Source organism: Achroia grisella, unplaced genomic scaffold (genome assembly GCF_030625045.1).
Source record: "Achroia grisella isolate CSIRO2021 unplaced genomic scaffold, CSIRO_AGI_Agris_v1 utg5290, whole genome shotgun sequence".
In the NCBI taxonomy this organism is placed as follows: domain Eukaryota; kingdom Metazoa; phylum Arthropoda; class Insecta; order Lepidoptera; family Pyralidae; genus Achroia; species Achroia grisella.
The window spans coordinates 181,454-201,628 of NW_026712918.1; the positions used below are offsets into that span (position 1 = coordinate 181,454).

The 20,175-nt window shown below is 31.7% G+C and overlaps 1 protein-coding gene across 4 annotated transcripts in view; it reads left to right on the forward strand.

The window, feature by feature from the left end:
* Positions 1-20,175, forward strand: part of LOC131847399 (homeobox protein cut-like) — a 204,487-nt gene that overhangs the window by 17,129 nt on the left and 167,183 nt on the right. For all 4 annotated transcript variants that reach the window (XM_059196973.1, XM_059196974.1, XM_059196976.1 and 1 more), the window contains exon 2: positions 2,383-2,769. In XM_059196973.1, the coding sequence (XP_059052956.1) occupies positions 2,647-2,769 (123 nt within the window). In that variant the 5' untranslated portion in view covers positions 2,383-2,646. The remainder of the gene's footprint in view (positions 1-2,382; positions 2,770-20,175) is intronic.

The window sequence follows — 20,175 nt, forward strand, 5'->3', positions numbered from 1 at the left end:
ATTATCTTAGTAATCGTAAAATATTAAAAATAGGTTACATTATAAAAACATTTAATATGAGTGAATCAACATGGTGTGACATGTATTTTTTGGCTCCGCTCCATTTCGACTTCACAATACATCGTCACACAACAACTGCATAATTTCACCGCTGTCCTTAGGAATAATTTCAATTACTGCCGCTTTCCACTCGATAGACAGGGTGCACGGAACACGAGCCACTTAGCCACACGACAAATTTACAATTCTAATTCTCAGGTAATTTCAAACGATTTATATTTTATATTGTAAGACATATTCGTATTGCCGAAAAATAAAGTTGTTAAAACCGTTAATAGAGCGGGAGAGTCGGGTGAACTGGCGACGCGCACGCGACCGCTTCCGCAAGATCACTATCGATAACAAACTTACGGCTGCCGATTGACAAACCAAGAATACAAACACAATCATCCCTATTACAACTAACATTGAGTTGAAATTCAGATGCAGAACATGTAACATTACAACACGCTACCAATACAAATTATACCAAGTCTACAAATCCAAGACATTCGATTTTTGGATTGTCCTCTTTTTTAAATTTATTTAAAGAACATGAATTTCACTGGTAGAGTTGGGTGTTTGAAAATTATGTGAAAAAAAAAATAAGGAAGGCAAAGGAAAACTACTTCATGAAGTCTCAATCTACATTTCAAACATTCCGTAGATTTGTTTAACCGACGTTAGACAGTTAATATATTCGGTCGGCAATATCAATGCGTTAATAGGCTCGTGTGGTCGAGCCTTATCTATCGCATCTGGCCACCCCCTGCTAATGAATATTAACTAATACTAAAGCCGTATGAAGTGGGAATAATTTGTACATGTCCGTATTTTCATTATACTGAATGACTCATTCACTATAAAAAGTTAAATAACTTTTACCATGACCTAAATAATTATAAAATTCAACACTATAAACATTATGAAATTGTTAAATATTTGTTTGGAATTGAAAAGTAAAAGAATCACAATAATACTGGCCATTTGCATAATAGCAAAGGAAACAAAAACTTCATGAATAAAATTTTAAATTTAGAATCCGTTAAAAAATTAGGTCGTCGTAATTAGAGTGGGCAGTGGATATATCGATAGCAGGCATCGAGTACGAACGAATCGATCCAAGGCGTTCCGTGCGGCCGTGTAATCCTGTTTGCATATCGGCGCACGAAACACCCGCACTTATCATGTTTATTGATTGACACGCCAGTAATTCACAGTTTCAACCCCACCGGCCGCCACCTTATATGCCGCCCAAGTAATGAGCGGTAGCGACGCGGTGACCTCATAATACAATGTAAACATTTTTTTTATATAGCTGCATAGTCCTTGAATTGTCTTCCAGGAAGACTATGCAAGATGTGAGATGTGTATATGTGAGATTTTTGCGTTTGTTATAAAAAATACTAAAATTTTATTATATTAAAAATTTTATTGCATCCTTTAAAATAAAAAAGATAGATTTGTCTTTTCTAATGCTTTTATGAATAATCATATTATTAAAAAAAATACAAAGATTTTAAATCAGTTAATCATACATATGTACATATAATTACAATACCTTTCATTAAAAAAAAATTAACTGATTGTTCCAGAAGCACCTATTATAATATCTATAATAAAACACTTTTTTGTATTGAAATTAAAAACAAAAGAACTTCATCAACATATCTTGTAGGTACTAATAATAAAAATCAAAACAGTCCGCTACCAGCTTATAACTTGTAGGCTCGGCTTAAAATTTACAAGTCGCGGTTTACAGCTCTTTGTTTTAAGGTGGCGATAACTAAGTTTTTAGCTGTTTCGGTGTGTACAGACGAATTCTTGCCTCTTTTATCACTATTTGTATAATTCGTTCAGCTACCGAAAGTGCTGTTACTAATATATCGATAATATTATGTAAAACTATTTTAGATTTAGTACGAGACTTTATATCAATTCGTTTTAATTATTCTGCCTGAGAATCGAATAGCGGATTTATGTAGAGTGAAAGAAAGTTTTCGTAGTAAGTAATAACGACTGTTATTAATTCAAATTAAATTAAGTAAGTAATCGAGTTATCGATATAGCCATCGCCAATCGTAATCGTAATCGTTATAATATACCTATTTTATGTTTGCGATGGGCGTATCGCCGAGTCAGTCTCTAATGTGGTAATGTTCGCTACGAGCGGCATTTTTTCACGAACCTGTCAATTTTCTTTCGCCTCCACTATCGCTCTGAACATCAAACCCTGGCATAACCAAATTAGTTTCGACACGAAAATGCCAAGTGGCCGATTGTCTGCCGACAATGGAATCGATGGTAAACTTCCCCTTTCAATACTGCCTTTTTCTGTTTCAGGTAGAACAGGGGCGCAACACAATAAGAAACATCGAAAACTGAACAAAGAATAAAAAAATCTTTCATGACACGCGATCACTGAATAAAGAACAATCGATTACACTGACTGGTAACGGTCGATTGGAGCGCACTGGCAGCTAAGAAAACAATTAGTTTTGAATTTCGAATACTAAAATGTTGGGTGGTGAATTCGAATGTGGAACGCGCGGTGCGCAGGTGATCGTGTCATGAGGCGGGTGTAGGAGCGTGAGCGCGCGCGTCCGGATGCACCCGACGGGCGCGGCTAGTCTGCCCGCCGCACCTGAGGCGGAGGTGCAAGCTATGCACTCGATGGACTGGCTCTTCAAGAAAGAAAGGATATATCTACTTGCGCAGTTCTGGCAACAGGTGAGTTTTGTTGTACAACACACGAACTCTTGTAAACCAAAGTGAGTAAAGTCGACAGGTACTTAATGGTGATAGTTCAACAGTTAAGAATACCTACCTACTACAATAATTTAATCATATTCGGCTACTATTGAATTTAATTAGTAAACCTTTGAGTAAATAAAAAAAATACTCAATTTTATGTCACATATATATCTAAGTCAATTAGAAATATAGCTACGAAACCTTGAAAAATATTCTACAATCAATTGTAGAATATTTTTCATATATTATATCTAACATATATAAATAACTAGCTATGCCCCCGGTTTCACCCGTATGAAATTTATAGCCTATGTGTTATTCTAATGTATAAGCTATATTACTGTAAAATTACATCAAAATCAGTCATTTTAGCGTAAAAGCGTAACAAACATCCATCCATATTCACAAACTTTAGCATTTAAAATATTAGTAAGAAGATTGTCTTAAACTCTATATCATATATACTTAAACTGAACTAATACCATCATTTAGATATTAAATTCAATGGTAACCATAATAAACCTATACAATAGAAGGACAAAATCAATTAATAGTTTCACATTATATGTGCAATTAACCGCACCTAACCCGCAGGTCCCGACCGGGGCACAAATTAGTCGAACCGATTTCTATCGCACAATCGGCACACAACAATTACCTATATTGTTTAAACTAACTATTGTCTCGTATGGTAATATCTGAATCGCATATAAAGACAAAGTGATGAGAAATCGATTCAAACTGTGATTCCGATCATTCTAATTACAACTCTAACTTTGGACTGTAATTTAATTTTAATTGAAACTGAAATCTATATATCTCTTAATTATCAATAATAGCAATTCAATTTTTTATTTATTATATAAATTATTACTAAATTTATCAAATTATATCGATATTACAATTCGATACGTTCACAAACTGCTCTAGTTTTTGTCATAAGAATTTCTATTTCGTGTTCTAAATTTAAATTTAAATATTTTTCAATCGAATCAATAACAACCCACGTGATATCGACGTCGTACATCGATAAGTTGCTATACAGCATTAATTAGTCGTTGTTTAAAATTAAATAAATCAAAAGAATTTATTTTGTGTTCTTAATTTAAAAATTGTGAATAAATTTGTAATTCTAATAGAACAAAAATTTATAATTCCTGTTTCCTTTAAAACACACAATAATTTTGGCGTCTTTTACAAGTATTACATATGTAATTTACTTTTTTTCTGATATTATGTATCCAAATATATTTACATGTTCTAATAATCATCGATAAATATAACTAAATAGTTTTAGTCGTTGCTAAAATAAAATAAATTGAATGAATAATTTTTTGTTTATTATTTATATAAATTTGAAAATCAAATCGAACAAGATTTATAAAAACTCAAGTTTTTCTTTCAAAACGCGTAATATATTTTACGTCTTTTGCGAGAACTTTTTTTTCTGTCAACATTGAGTGAGGTATAATCGCGTGTCGCTTCTATTGCTCCACCTACTCTGTGGATTAGATCATGAACATGAACAATCATTCGCCATTGTTCTATATGTTAATATCTGATCGGCGTCCGTCGTAATCGAGCAATCGTATTGTATTACATTACGACATCGATTTGTATCTATTCGCCATTATTGCACTCGCAGAATTATGAGCATAGATTTTCTGTTTCTTTTTTCTTACTTCATGTATCATGCGAGTGGTTTGTTATCTCTATTTGTTATGTAAATGCCAATTCATTAGATTTTTTGTTTGCACCTTGTCATGTTAAATTTGAATGTTCTCACTGAGCGTGTCACCCATGCTTGATACGAAACGTATTTACCTACTGGAAGCATTTTTTATTACATTGTTTTAACTTATATTCTATACTAGCTTTTACACGTGACTTCATCGGAGTGGTATATACCATTTTTTTTATTAAAAGAAATAAGTGTTCTAATATTAAAATAGCCTAACACTTTCAGTGGACACGTATCTTTTTATATGAACACAAAAGTAAAAGCAAGTAAAAAATATATATTATAAAAACATATGTATTAAAATTTATATGAACACAAAAGTAAAAGCAAGTAAAAAATATATATTATAAAAACATATATATTAAAATGTAATAAAATATATAAGTTCTTTCGCCTACACTATTATTAAGTTTCTTATTTAAATTCAGTTAAATTTATGCTTGTAATAAATTTCATATTTAATCTTCATAAATGTATAAAAACATGTACTCATATTAATACAGACGACTGTACCCGCTAACAAAATTACCGATAGCTAGAAACACAATTTGCATACAAATAAAATTACATGTTCTAATAATCCCCGATAATGATTCGATCTATGACATTCGACTTCCCCGCACCTGTCACGTGTCAACGATAAGTCAATTATAGCACATTCGAGAACGCGACTCGATTAAATCGAATAATCGTTACGATTAATACGATGCCGTTCTTTTAATTTAAAGATAAATAGAAAACATTAATAGCAAATAAATTAGTAATGTAAGAATCGTGAGTTACGTATTTCAAAATTACGTTCGAAATTTGAAACTCAACGTAGTTTGGTATTGTATCTATTCTGTTGATTATTTTAAAATAAATACTGGAATATTGCATTCTAACAATACACATTGTAAGAGACATAAAAACCGATTAACTAATATCGTAAATTCCAATATCAAATATAATTTTAATTTTCATAATTAAAAATTACAATAAATTATAGAATGTTAATCATGAATTTAAAATTAGAATACATTTTCGAAATTCAAAACTATAATGAATACTACCGGTTGATATTCTGTATGACTCAATATAATTTTGTGGTTGAATATATCAAAAGAATTAAAATTCCAATACATATTTCGAAATTCAAATTAATATTGAATCAGAAGAGTTGGTTGGTATTCTATACGGTTGGATATTCCAGAATTCAAATTCAAATTCAAAGTATCTTTATTCATGTAGGTCTATTACAGACTTTTATGATATGTCCAATCTACCGTCAGTTCGGAATGATTTCTGAATCGGATCTGACAAGAAACTCAGCTCGTATTCTTTTCAAATAAATGTTATACAAGTTTACAATAATGTAAATTCATTTTTGAATTCAAATTCGAATACACATTTCTAAATTCAAATTAATATTGAATCAGAACAGAGGCTGGTATTCTATGCGGTCGGAGCCAAAACGAATGGCATGTTGTATTCGAACGATACAAGTGAACGACAAATTATGAACAATAGAAGTTGGTTATAAACTATGCGAAATAAATATTCATTCGCGTACAAGGAACCGAAGGGTCGCCGATGCGTCCGTCCGATACAACACATTTGAATGTTGTGTCCCGATAGTATTGTTTGTTATAAACCAAGTACCCACTAAGCCTTTACATTGATTAAAAAGCGTATTCAAATTTACATATGCCGTGCCTCGCTATGCAGTTATCGATTAATTCCTTACCCTGTTATACCTAGTGCTTCTCTACAAATTATTGTGTTTTGTGAACGTTTATTTTATTTATGTTTTATGTTTTATTGCTCCATAAATATAGTACCAATCGCGGACTGAATAAATAATAAAATGTATGAATAAATTATTTATTTGACAACTAGTGTTGTATACACTATATTATGTGTATTTCATAAAATAAAGTTTATTTGATAAACGATGTTTTATTGTAAATAAACCAAACTACCAGCAAAGCTATGTAATATAAGTATTAGTTAATTAATAGACTGGTCAAATGAAACCCTTATGGTAATCAAACAATATTATTTTATACGACAATTCTACATCTGAAGTATAAAATTAATATAATACAAACGTTTGACACCATAATTTGTCATGTAATATTAAACAGTAGTGAACAAGAAAGTGATATTCCGTAGTAGAGTCCGTTGTTCGACATTTTTTTTTAAATAGATCATTCAATAATGCATTGATTGATGAAGATACCCGACGGCAACCTTAGGGCACACACAAACTACCCAGAAATAAAACAAAAATTTAATTATATATACATAGAGGTTCTATCTGACTGACTGAATTATCAAAGTGTAGCAAACTAAGAAAAATATACTGAAATTCTCATTACTATGAAAAATTACAAGTTTCGTACAGCTAAAGCCATAGCATGTAACTAGTGGTTATAAAAAAAAGAGCACAGATTAAATCGATTAAGTTTCTAATTACACTATTCCACCATACTCGTACCGGCATTCGAATGATCAATCGTCATTTCTCGCGACAGTAAAACTTATACAATCACAATACCATCAAAACCAATAGTTATAAATCCCGCATTGACCATTAGCCACCCATCACGAGCGGAGACGTCGTTTAAAACTATATTTAACAACCGCAAGGGCTGATTCAAAGAAGTCGCATAATAAAACTAACAATTAACAACTATAAAATTCTGAGCGCTCGGGACTTTATTACGCGTATAATGGAACGGGTGCAGGAAATTATCGATTAGTTCGATAATCGATTGAATCTAATATCGGTATAGAATTCGAAATTCGAATTACAAAATTCGCACGAGCAAGATACATCGGCCGACACATGACGTCGAAACAAACAAGTGGACCATCAATTTCGCCTTATTTTCGTCGATTGAGTCTAATATCAATATAGAATTCTCAGTTCGAAATTCAAAATTCGAATTCAGTTTACGAAATTCGCGCCAAAATTCTCGTGTTATACAACGGCCGACACATGACGTCGAAGCAAACAAGTGGACCATCAACTTCACCTGATTTTCGTCGATTGAGTCTAATATCAATATAGAATTCTCAGTTCGAAATTCAAAATTCTAACTGAGAATTCTATATTGTACAACGACTGACACATAACGTCGAAACTTAGAATCAAGTGCACCATCAACTTCATCTTATTTGAGATTCAGTTATAAAAGAAAATACAAAAATTTGCTCTATGTAACACAAGCCTCAGTGAAACAGTAGACAAATTTTATCAATTTCTCAATCTGGTATTTATTATTTGACTCGCACAACTTCGTTACATGACGTTTATCATTATATTTCGCCTAATTTACATAATATGTTTCTAAATTACAGCCTATATGTTATTCTGATGTATACGCTATATTACTGTGAAGTTTCAACAAAATCCGTTCAGTAGTTTTTGTGTGAAAGAGTAACAAACATGCATACTTACAAACTATCGCGTTTATAATATTATTAAGGTAAGATTACTTCATACAGCGTATGTGCTCCAATTTTCTAAGAACGTTAACAAAAGTCATCCGGTATGAATCGAGCGATGTTACATATAGAAATACTCGTACGATATACATGTATGAATCATGGTAGTATTTTCCGTTTTCATATTCAGCTAGTGCTCAGGTTTACACTCTGTAATCCACCATGATTATACCTATACACCTAAATTCGTCTTAACTTCTTAATAGCAAATAAGCGCTCGTAGCGCTGACAGCTCACAGCTGATTCATGTTACTTACTGTCTCTAAACTTCGTCTTATTTATAGCATTATAAACTCTTTATAGGTCTCATCTTACATTCTTTTATTCTATCGGAGAGTATAAAAAATTTAAGCTCTAGAAACGATTAAATTTCCTAATGAAATGTACCGGCGACGTTAATTAGGAGTGGCCGACGTCACCGCAAACATTCGGATTTCGAGGCCGTAATTAATCGCCTCAATTCATCGGCCGATCGTATCGGTTCGAATCGTAAAAAAGCGCATTTCCCTACGGGAGCGAGCGGAATGCAATCGGTTCCCACAGCCTTGATGTCCCGAAGAATGTGTCCCGTTTCGAGCAAAAAAATCGCGCGCTTTCCCATGCCCGTGTCAATTCTGGACTAGTGACGCAGCAAGGACGTCTAACGACTCAAAAGGAAGCCACTCGACTTTTTGTCTAACTAACGCTAAATACAATTATTTTTTAATTTTCGCGCCATAATTATCTTATTCGCTCGCAAAAACCGTACAGCGTTCAGCCAAAAATGTGGAATAGTGCGCAACGGAACAAAAACCTTAACCTGTATTTAAAAATCGATTGCATACCAAAAAATTGTCACTGACAAATGATTCGAACGCTTGCGGTTGGAAATTACGAATTCAAATCTTCGAATTTCGAACAAAAACCACCATTAACCGTCGGTTGTTACCTTTTTTCGGCTGTCGATGATTTGGGGCTAATCGTGTTTTTTGTCGATACGTTCGACGCTAATCGATTCATCGGTCTCGCTAATTCGATTTGCGCCACTCCCCCTACTACTATCGGTGGGCGGGATCTATCGATCCGTTAGTTCGATTATCAGCATAGATTATTTCAAATTTCCGGACTCCATCAAAATGGTAATGCTAAAGTCGATAAATCCATTCAAGCATTACTTAATCGTTACTTGGAATTATAAGTTTTATACTATTGATAATAAGGTTCATTATTATTGTTTAGTTTTCATTTGTAACTGGCTATCAACAAATCTAAAGCAGTGCTCTCTTTTACCGTTGACATAATCGTTTGTCAGAAAAAAAAATGTCGCCAGTAGCGAAAACGAACAACGAAAACCGCGCATCATAAATGAATGAGCCTCACGAGCGACGTCTCTGGATGATTTAATAAAAAAAATATAAAGAATCGATTGCGGTTGATGGCCGGCCGCACGAATCTGGGGAACAGTCGAATCATCAGAGCGCTGATGGTTTTTTAATGATATTTTTCACAATCGGCCCGATCATTGATGGTTATTAGGTATAGGCGAGTGCCTCGAGACATGCACGTAGGGTCTTCAGCTCGAGTTATCCGAAATGATGATACTTACACGGTAAATTGAACTTTAAATCATTGGCATATAATCGGTATTGAAGCCGATTGTTTGTGATTGTCTGTGTATGAGATGCTTTATATATTGTAAATTGTGGAATAATATGTACTGGTCGTAGTGTCTTATAAAATTCTACAAGCGACCTGCCCCGGGTTCACACGCATATTTCAAATAATATAAACAAAATCCTAATGATTTATATACCAAAACGTTCCCCAGAAATCACTCTATTCATAGATAGAAACCACATGAAAATATATTCAGTAACTTTTGAGATTATCGTGAAAATGTTGGCGATATAGCTACTTAGAATTACGAGCAAGCACCCATCTGACGGTAAGTGTATCAGCTTATTTACAATTTCAATAGCATAAAAAAACTATAGAAATAGAAGTTATAGTTTTAATAACGGAACCCAAACTCGTAGTAAAAGAAATAATATTTATAAATGTCTTATAATTTTCATCGTTGCCGTAATCATTAAAGTCATAGGCCATAATGGAGGCGTTTAAACATAATTCGCTTACGAGTATTAACGGCTATGCAATTGAACGAGTTTTAAAACATAAAGGAATGCGATTCGTTGAACCCACTGAGTAAATAAACTATATCTTCATATTATAATCCTCACGGGATAGGCAGAGAAAGCGATAATTCAAAATTAAAAAAAAATCTAAATTCAAAATATCTTTATTCATGGTTAAGTTAGGTTTATTACAGACTCTTATGATATGTCAAATCTACCGTCAGTTCGGAATGATTTCAAGCTAAGAAAAACTGATAAGAAACTCAGCTCGTATTCTTTTCAAATTAATATTATACATGTTTACAATAATACAGATTCATTTTTAAATTCAAATTTGGGAGAATAGTGTAACCACCAGCATATGATATTGCAAAAACAAATACTCTAATCAGTGTTCGTATCCTGAACAGACCGGTCCCACAATTAGAACAGATCCTTACACACAACTCTAGCTTTTTCATTCAATTCATTCACATTTAATAAACACTATATTTTAAATGTTAACACTATACCTGTGTGAACGAAACTTACATTGAATCTATGTAACCGATCTGTAACGTTAATATATTATTATAAAAAAGAATAGATTCACAAATTCATATGAAACTTGTTTCGTTCTATTCGTAAGTATTGTAGTTTTATTTTTTACCTATACACGTAAGGTAAAAGAAAAACTATAGAAATGGACTTGGAATACGGAGATAAAAATTAGCAAAAGTGATTGACAAGACAAAATTTGAAGTATAAAAGAATGTACTTTTAAAGAACTATACATTTAAATACAAATTTAGAATAAAAAATACAAATACAACAATAAGTGACGCGAGGACTGCTTCGATATACAAATAAAACCGTCAATGCTAAAAAAGTGGTTATACACAGTTTCATACAAAAATTATTTTGCTATAAGTGCCGGATTAGGTTGATACATACGAATTCGCGCCATTCGACATTCCATGCGTTCGAATTTTGAATTAAATATTCAAATTTGAAATTGATAATATTGTATTTGTACCAATCGATATTCAGTTTTGATTCTATGCGTTCGAATTATGAATTCAAGTTTATTTTTAATTTTTGTAATTTTAAATTGATTAATTTTTATTTGTACCAATTGATATTCAGTTTTGAATCCATACTAATAAGATCGACAATTCTTTTTTTGAATTAATAGTATTGTTTAATTGCAAATTAGAGTCATTACTTATTTTTGTAAATTATTCTTTACAGTTGGTAGCGAAACTACTGTTTCGTACCTGGGTAAATACGTAGACTCACGCACGGGAACACAGCCAAGACAACCAAGGTGTACTCGTTAGAGCTGCCTTGTATACAATTTATAAAAGTTCAATATATACTAATATTATAAAAACGAAAGTACATATATAGACAGGCTTGTCTAACTGTCTGTATGTTATTTTTATGATTTAACAGTTTAATGGGTATTAATAAAATTGTCATATTAATTTTATTTTTTATTTGGCGTTAACTTTATTGAATTATTTCATAATACTACGATAGTGGCAAGTAAGCATACAACCCATCTGTACCAGTATGATTTGGTAAAATATTTTTTTTTTTTTTTATTTATATTTATATTATATTGTTTAAAAATTGTATACAAATAATCCACAGAAAAAAAAAAGTAAACTAGGTTCTCTCCAGTCGATACTTATACGAGTCCAGTATTATTATCAAGTAAATACTTAATATTAAAAGATTCTTTAAAAATCCACGTATTTTTTTTTTAAATATATAATGTTATAATAGAGATCTTATAAATTGTATTCATACAAATGTTTCTATAGTGACGTAATTGAACCCGTCCATATGTATAAGTTTCTCAAAGCCAGCTCTATAAATACATTTCAGTGGTGGACTCATTAACATAACCTGGCCGATTCCATCAATTGCGTGCGTCTGTCCGCTGCCATGGGCCGATGGTAAACAATGCTTGTTGGTAAACACTGGCAACACCGCCGACACCTGTTGTACTGCACTGATCGAGTAGAGATGGGAATATATCGATCTTTCATGTTTTATCAATCGAAAAGATCGATATAAATTACCTACTAAAATACGGTTTTAATTTACCTAGATTTATACTCTAGTTATGCTCTTTATTGCACCAAAAATAAAATAAAAAAATTACACATTACTGATACAAAAGGCGTACTTGTTGCTAAGCAATCTCTTCCAGACTACCTTTGTGTGGATAGAGAAGGTAAAAATAAGAAAAGGTTAGGTGGCGCATGTAATAAACAAAAATAAATACATATATACATATGTTGCGGGTAAATAATATACGATGTATATTACAGATGATGATAAACTGACAATATGTACATAGAAATAATGATCTTATATACTAAATAACAATATATATGACACAGTTTAGACACGGCACATACAATATTGAATTTGTCTTACTAGACATTATTAAATGCAATTATTATTTTGATGTATCTAAGTCCCATACATGAAGGACATACAGTTGGAAAAAGGACAATAAGAAATTAAAAGGAAAGAAAATGGGACTTGACAGTGGCTTTGAAGCTGGCAAACGATTGAATGCACCGAATGCAAGAGGGGAGTGAATTCCACAACCTAACAGCCTGCACAGAAAATTACTTAAAATTGAAAGAACTATAATAAATAAATATATATTATTATTAAAAACGATTATAAATTTTAAGGTAAATACATAAAAACCGAAAAGAAAATAACCGCAAATTTTTGAAAATCGAATATAAAATCAGTTAAATCAATAATTAGTGTTGTCCATCCGAACAAAATACCAATAAATTACGCCAATAAATAACATTAAAACCGAATTCCATTAATTCAACACACGGCGCATTGTCTCGAGCCAATTTAATTACAAGCTGATTGCTAATTCATACTTTTTATATATCGAATCGACAATTACACAGCCGACTCGAATGGATTAATGCTAGACATATCACGCGATGTATCGATACATCGGATAATGATGATTGATCGATATGCCGACATCGAATAGTTCTAATTCTTTCGAGTTGAGAAAATGTTCAATTATAAGTTAAAAAGCCACCGGTCACTCGTTGCGATACAGAGACGGATTAAGGACCATAAACAACTGTCATAGACAAGATATTCATCGATCACTTATTTATATGATGCTTCAATAAAATAAACAAACGGAAGAAGAAATATAAGCCTGTCTCCTCAGTTTAATATATATAAAAAATGCTAGTGCATTTTTTACTTCTACATTGTTGGCAGTTCTCAACTGAAGTACTGATAGTAAGAAAAAAATTGACTTGCATGGGTAGCAAAAAATATCCTATATTGACTACTTATAAGTTATTTTTAACTACTAATAAGTTTACTGTATCTTATAGTTAATGAGTTTAAACAACAACAAGAACAATCTGAAGTTTTCGCGGTTGTAGTTATCGAAATTGAAATTCGCGTGTTTGAACATATATTTTTAAGTCAATTGCATGGATTTTAAGACTAGTGCATGCTATTGTATTGTAATAAAAATTAATAATTAATATTTTTTCTAATAATTACTGCAACTAATTTAATGTTAGATTACTAAATTAAAACTGAATGGAAATAATTTCAAATATATCAATAATACTGTTTTTATTATTGAATCCGTGCCTGTATCGTCGAGCCATTAATTCATTATCAGATTGCTCATTGATTTTTATAGTAAACAGTTACCTATTTATTGCATTTTTTATTTATATATATATATATAAAAATACATTTTGTATTTTATATTTTAGTTTTTAAAATACATTCTTGCACAGATTCTTGCCTAGTTAGGTACTAAGTATGTACTATATCTAGGTGTCGTCGATACTTTTTATATATAGGTACTTACTACCTTTTTATAATATAATTGAATAAATGCCACAACGACAGAACGTAAGTTTTATTCCTAACACCTAGGTATTTTATACCTGCTGGATTAACATTCATTTTAATCATTTGATAAGTAATTTCATTACATTAAAATGGGGTATCACTTAAAAAGATAAGTTTGATCACGCTCTGATCCTTATCTCTGGCTTGTGTCTAAACATATTTATAGCTTTCTTTGTTCCAATACCGACCACCAGGCTTCTGCACACCACCACAATTCGTACACGCGTTCATGAAACCGTTAAACTGCAACAAATGTCACGGTGGTGCGTGACAGAAGCTTTCGACTTAAAATTCACCATCTAGAATTAATACTATCTGCTATCCTGACGTTAATGTCTGACTTATTTCCTTAGCCCGATCTGGTTGAGCTAAAAAAAAGTAGCTGTCATCATTATGGTCACGAAGATTAAAAAGATTTACGTTTTGAATTTCGAACGTTCGAATTTGGTATTCGTAACAAATAGGGCTGTGCGCGTATTAAGAGAGCCGATTAATAATCGATCGATAGCGATGCATTGTGAGTACAGATACAAATAGCTGCGCTCTCCGGCGGGTGATTTACGACGTCGCCGCGGTAAACGGCGGTAAAAGTGATGTCGCGCAAACTTAAAAGGTTAATTGAACGTCTTTACGCCTAAAATAACCAATCGTAAAGTTTTATGTAAAGTGCTCGGAGATATTGAGAGCCATTACGTTTTCGACTGAATTATTTGACGTATTAATACATTTTGTTGGCCGTGTATGATTTTAGTGTGGATTTATGTATAGTATTACAGCTCAATTATAATAAATAAAAATCTTTGTTTAACTTTAATAAATTAACTATAACATTGTTTCATATTATTTATTTATAAATAATTTGTCCTTTAACTCTAACAAATTCACTATGTCGTATATTCATATTATATATTTATATGTACACTGAACTTCTTGTTTCTAATTAAATGACGACTTCCGTGATATTGTTTAAGGCATACTTTTACTCTATGATCTGATCTATGTCATTCACTATATTTATTTATAATACTTACAAGAGAAATATATTAAAGTTATTTTAGATATTATATATCTACAGCGCATATATATCTGTATATACATTGTATGTAATATATGTGTACATATATACATATATTACAAAATGACTCGATGAACGCTTAAAAAATATTTCAAACAATCTTCAAGCATCATTTAATACAAGAAAAGTAATTTGTGGAGTGTTATTCAAAACAAAAGTTTCGCAGACTAAAGAACGCTGAAGCAATGAGAGCCAGACAGACGAATAACTTTAGACAGTACCTATACACTATTAAAATTAATCAATTCTATATTTTATTCCATTGTAATAAGGATATCACTATATTTATTACGTTATTTTATTTTCTTAAAGAATTAATACAAATGATTTTAAACGTTAAACCGTTAATATTAAGGTCGATAAACGTTGAATATGAACATACCTTACCCACTAGTGACGTGCAATGTCGTATCGATTGTACTACAGCGAAAATGTCATTCAACATGTTTGACCGATTAATATCAAACTGCAAAATGCAATACCGTCAGCAGAAAAATCATCTGTCATACCTTATAATATTTTTTAAATTTAATTGAAATATAAATTTCGACTTTATTAATAGGTACTACCCGTCATTTAATGTAAATTCAAATTTCTTATTTATAGCACTCGAATTTTTTTCGGTATTATCATTAAAGGCTTTCTATCACAACAGATTTTCATTTTGTACTAACTATAATCACAGGTAATATTTAATTATCTGTGATCATAGTTAGGTGGGCTCAACTATGCTGCAACGAGATGAGAAATTCGTCACATTGACTGTACACTAGAGGTGTAATGCAAATTGAAAAGATTGATTAAAAACGTATGTCTGTTTTGCAGACTGTACATAGAGAAGTCAAGTAAAATCAACCATTGTTCGCGGGTGATACGCATCGCGTTCGGATCGCTCGCACGGTTGGCGCACCTTAGCTGCTCGTGCGCTACCAACAATCACCTCATAACACAACACAAATAAACAACATTCATATTCATACCCACAAAGAGTTTATATTTCAAAAAAAGAATTTATCAAATATCTGATTAGTCACATTATATTTAGAAAAAGAAATAAATTTAAAAAAGGAATGTCGAATTCCGATCTCATTTGAAATTCCAAAAGATTTTCACGGTATTACGTCGCCATTAGAAAATTGTTTAACGATCGCGAATGTTTACATAAAGCGAATGCGAAATATAAATCCATAGAGTTTATGATTGCGACAGTTAATCTTGAATTCGTAAAAACGTACTGTTAAAAGCAGCAATAAATTTCATATTCCCAATCTCTAGTTTCGTAACGAAAATCATTAACTGACAAACATCGTAAAGTGGCGGACGAGTGGGGCGCATTCCCGGTTTATATTTAAATTTAAAACTGAAAGAACGACATATTTTTAAAAGTTCGAAGCGACACACTAGAAACTAATCGCTGTTTTCGATTCACTCGTCTTGTGAAAGAGTTCGAACGCGTGTTCTAAATTTGAATGTTTTCGATATTCGGCCGGCTGCCGGGGCGCGTCAATGGCGGTTGAAAAATGGCGCGGAATTATGAAATCCGTTGTTTTCATTTTCGAATTGTCTCCAATCGTGTTCATTATATCTGAACTCATAAATATTAATAGCTTTGAGTCCCAAATGTTGAGCCTGAAACTCAGCCACAAAAATGTTCTCCACAATCTCCATTAGAAATAATTGAATTAGTATTTAGTAATTAACTATGAATTCATAGTGACACTAAACATTCTAATGAGTTTAATCGACAGCTGTTGAGTACTCTGTCTAGGATTAAAGTCATGAGCATTTTTATTAAACGCCTCTTCATCCGCGTGGAATATATCACTGATGACTGAATTTCGATACAAACTTTCATCCCACATTTTATTTTACCCCCTTGGAGGTAACAGTTTTACAAACTTTGAATGTCATATTTGTTTATGTTTAATCAAAAGCTTAAAAAGTAAGTTTTAAGCTTCTAGCCTTGAAAATAACTATAGAAGTATCGTTAAAGGGATGAAAAGGGGAGATGAAAGGTTGTATGCTTCCAATAATCTTTCATCTCCCCTTTACAACCCTTTTTAGCAATAAAAAGTAGCCTATGTCCTTTCTCAGGATCTAGATTATTTGTGTACCAAATTTAAATTAAATTGGTTCAGTAGTTTTAGCGTGAAAGCGCGACAAATACACAGATACAGTAACATTTGCATTTACAATACTAGTAAAAATAAATGTACCAATTATATCTGCAATGATTGTATACATTTATCTAATAGTTTATACTAGGTACCAAGAGTTTCCTTCAGATGACGGCGGGTGACGTTTTAAATCCAAATCTCGATGAATTTGACAACTGTGAGCCTCCGGATTTGTTCAACTGACACTTCTCTAATCAGCTCCGTTTGTAAATCCACTACAGCTCATAGATATATTATTTAAATTAATGAATTTTATGTTATATTGGCTGTACCTGTTCATACCTGTAAAAGTATGGACATTGTTGGAAATCATAGGGCTAAATGAATGGTGATTGAATTTTATAGATGTATATACGTGATACTATAGAAGGAAAAGAGGAAAGGAAGTAAAAAAAAACTATTTATGCTACAAGAAAATATGATTGTCGATTCTTATTATTATCCAATAAAAAATAACAATTTTGTACGGAATAGAATATGATAACAATGTTCCTATTTCTGTCAAAATCTAATAAAAGAAAATATATTCTAACCTTTTAGTAATACCTGACAAAAATACTCAACTATAGAAAACAAATTTTAGGTAAAATGAAATACTTAATAAAAAAAAATACAATAACAAAAGAACAGTTATGAATAAAACTGTAATATTATGCTCTCTTATGAACAAAATCAGTTACGAAATGATAATTTATTAAAACAACGGGGAATAAAAATTTATTTTCAGACCGTATATCTTTTAACGTTACGATTTCTAACATCGGAATCGGCTATTCGATGTATCAAATCGTAAAGTATTCTTAGAAATGAAGAAAAAATGTTACTCATTTTAAAGAATCAACAGCGAGACAATATAAAATTATAATAAATGTGATTGTATTATATGTTCAACAGGAAAACACCTTTGCAATAGAAAAACTTTCGTAATACTCGCTAGAAGTCTCAGGAGGAATAACGAAATAGTTTTCCTCGTGTGTCGTCTGAATTTCGTGTCAATTTTATTTTTATAAATGAGTATACTCATTATGGTACGGCCGGGAACATGGAAATAAGTGCATTGTGTTGTGTTTCGTTGACACTCACCTACTTGGCAGACGTTCGCGCCCACAGATCATAATGACTGCTCTAAAATCGAGTGAATAATAAAATAACTTTTTTATAATAACAAATAATACTGGCAGTAAATAAACAACGAGCGAGGGAAAAGAAAAGAAAGATCTAAATTTAAAATCGTAGTGACACGACATACCCCTCACTGTTCGATGAAGTTCGATTTTCGAACGTATGTTCGGAAATAGCGCGCGACAGCTGAGAGACGACATCGGACTATTTTTTATTACCTCCTTCGTGTTTATGAGCACTTTATGAGTTTTTATAGATTTTATTTTTTAATCCAATGAAAGTCACATGCGTTACTGATCGAATACTACATCACTTTATTTATGATTCAACCTGTTCACACATTACGTATAATAAAACATAACATTTTTTATTTTCTAAGAGAAAAGTTATAAAATTATTTTTCATGCCAAAATAATATAATAAAATGTTAACAAACATTGCAAATCCAATATTCCTCGGCCGAAAATTTCCATAAAATTTTCTAAATTATCTATAAGATAATTTTGACACACTTACATTATAAAGAGTTAACTTATGTAATATAAAGAGTCACAATAATTATAAATAAATTTAGCTTGAACTCGTATTCTTATTATGCTGATTAATAGAGTCCCTTTGATTAGTCCCATTGAGTTTCCAATCAATAAAATAAGCAATATCCTTTACTCTAAACGAGGTCACTTATCGAATGAATCTATAATCGAAATTCGAATCTCATTCAATTTATTCGTATTACCGATTGAGGTCCGCACTTTAGAACTCATTCAAAATAATATTGAATGGGTAAAAAAAGGAACTATTTAAAAAGACGCTTCTGTTTGAATTAAGAACGGAAATCAACCGTCGCGACCGTTTGTATACGAAGTGTGAAAGGATCGATTCGTGAGAGGGGTTATTTTTTCAATTCCTCCCCGTTTATTGACATGTTACTTATTCTTTTTTCAAATTGTTTTGTTTCACCGTTTTGACTTTTTTATTTTACAATACAAAGAGATTTTTTGCATTAATTTTTAAATTTGGAACTGAATGCACATGTAATAGACATAGTTTTCTTAATCCAGATAATCCGAAAGATTGCAGTGTGACTGTTGTTCTCAGTTGTATTCTCCATAATGTTCACAAATAATACCTCTGACCACACAATTTCTGTTATAAATCTTAAATATATATTATTTTATTTAAAATTAATATTTATAGGTGTACATTTATTTAAAAGCGCAATAAGTTTCTTGCTCGCTTTTTTTGTGATGAGTCTGTATTCCGAATGTGAATATAATTTGATTTAATGTTGAATTTAGTATTTATTTAAATGTAGAATAAAAAATATGGACAATTATAAAGTATTTGTATTAAATTTGTTTGAATTTATATTTCTATTTGTATTTATTAGTGTAATATATAACGTATATATGTAAGCATTTAGAGATATGGCCGTGATTATCAAACGATTATCACGGCTAGCGCGTATGTATTTGAACGTAAACCAATAAAATATAATTTTATTGTTCTCCATACACTTAATGAAGTCAAATTAGGCATTTTCGGCTTCCCATCGACGAGTCGTAAAATAGCCATAAAACGGTTGGTATTGATCACGACCAAGTAAACTATTTTATGTTATTTTTATTGTTATTTATAGTAGAATAAAATCGTTTTATTAATGTCATCGGTTCATAAGGGCCGGTGGGTTACACTAGGTGATCTCCGGCCAGCGGCCAGCGGCCAGCGCATCATTAACGA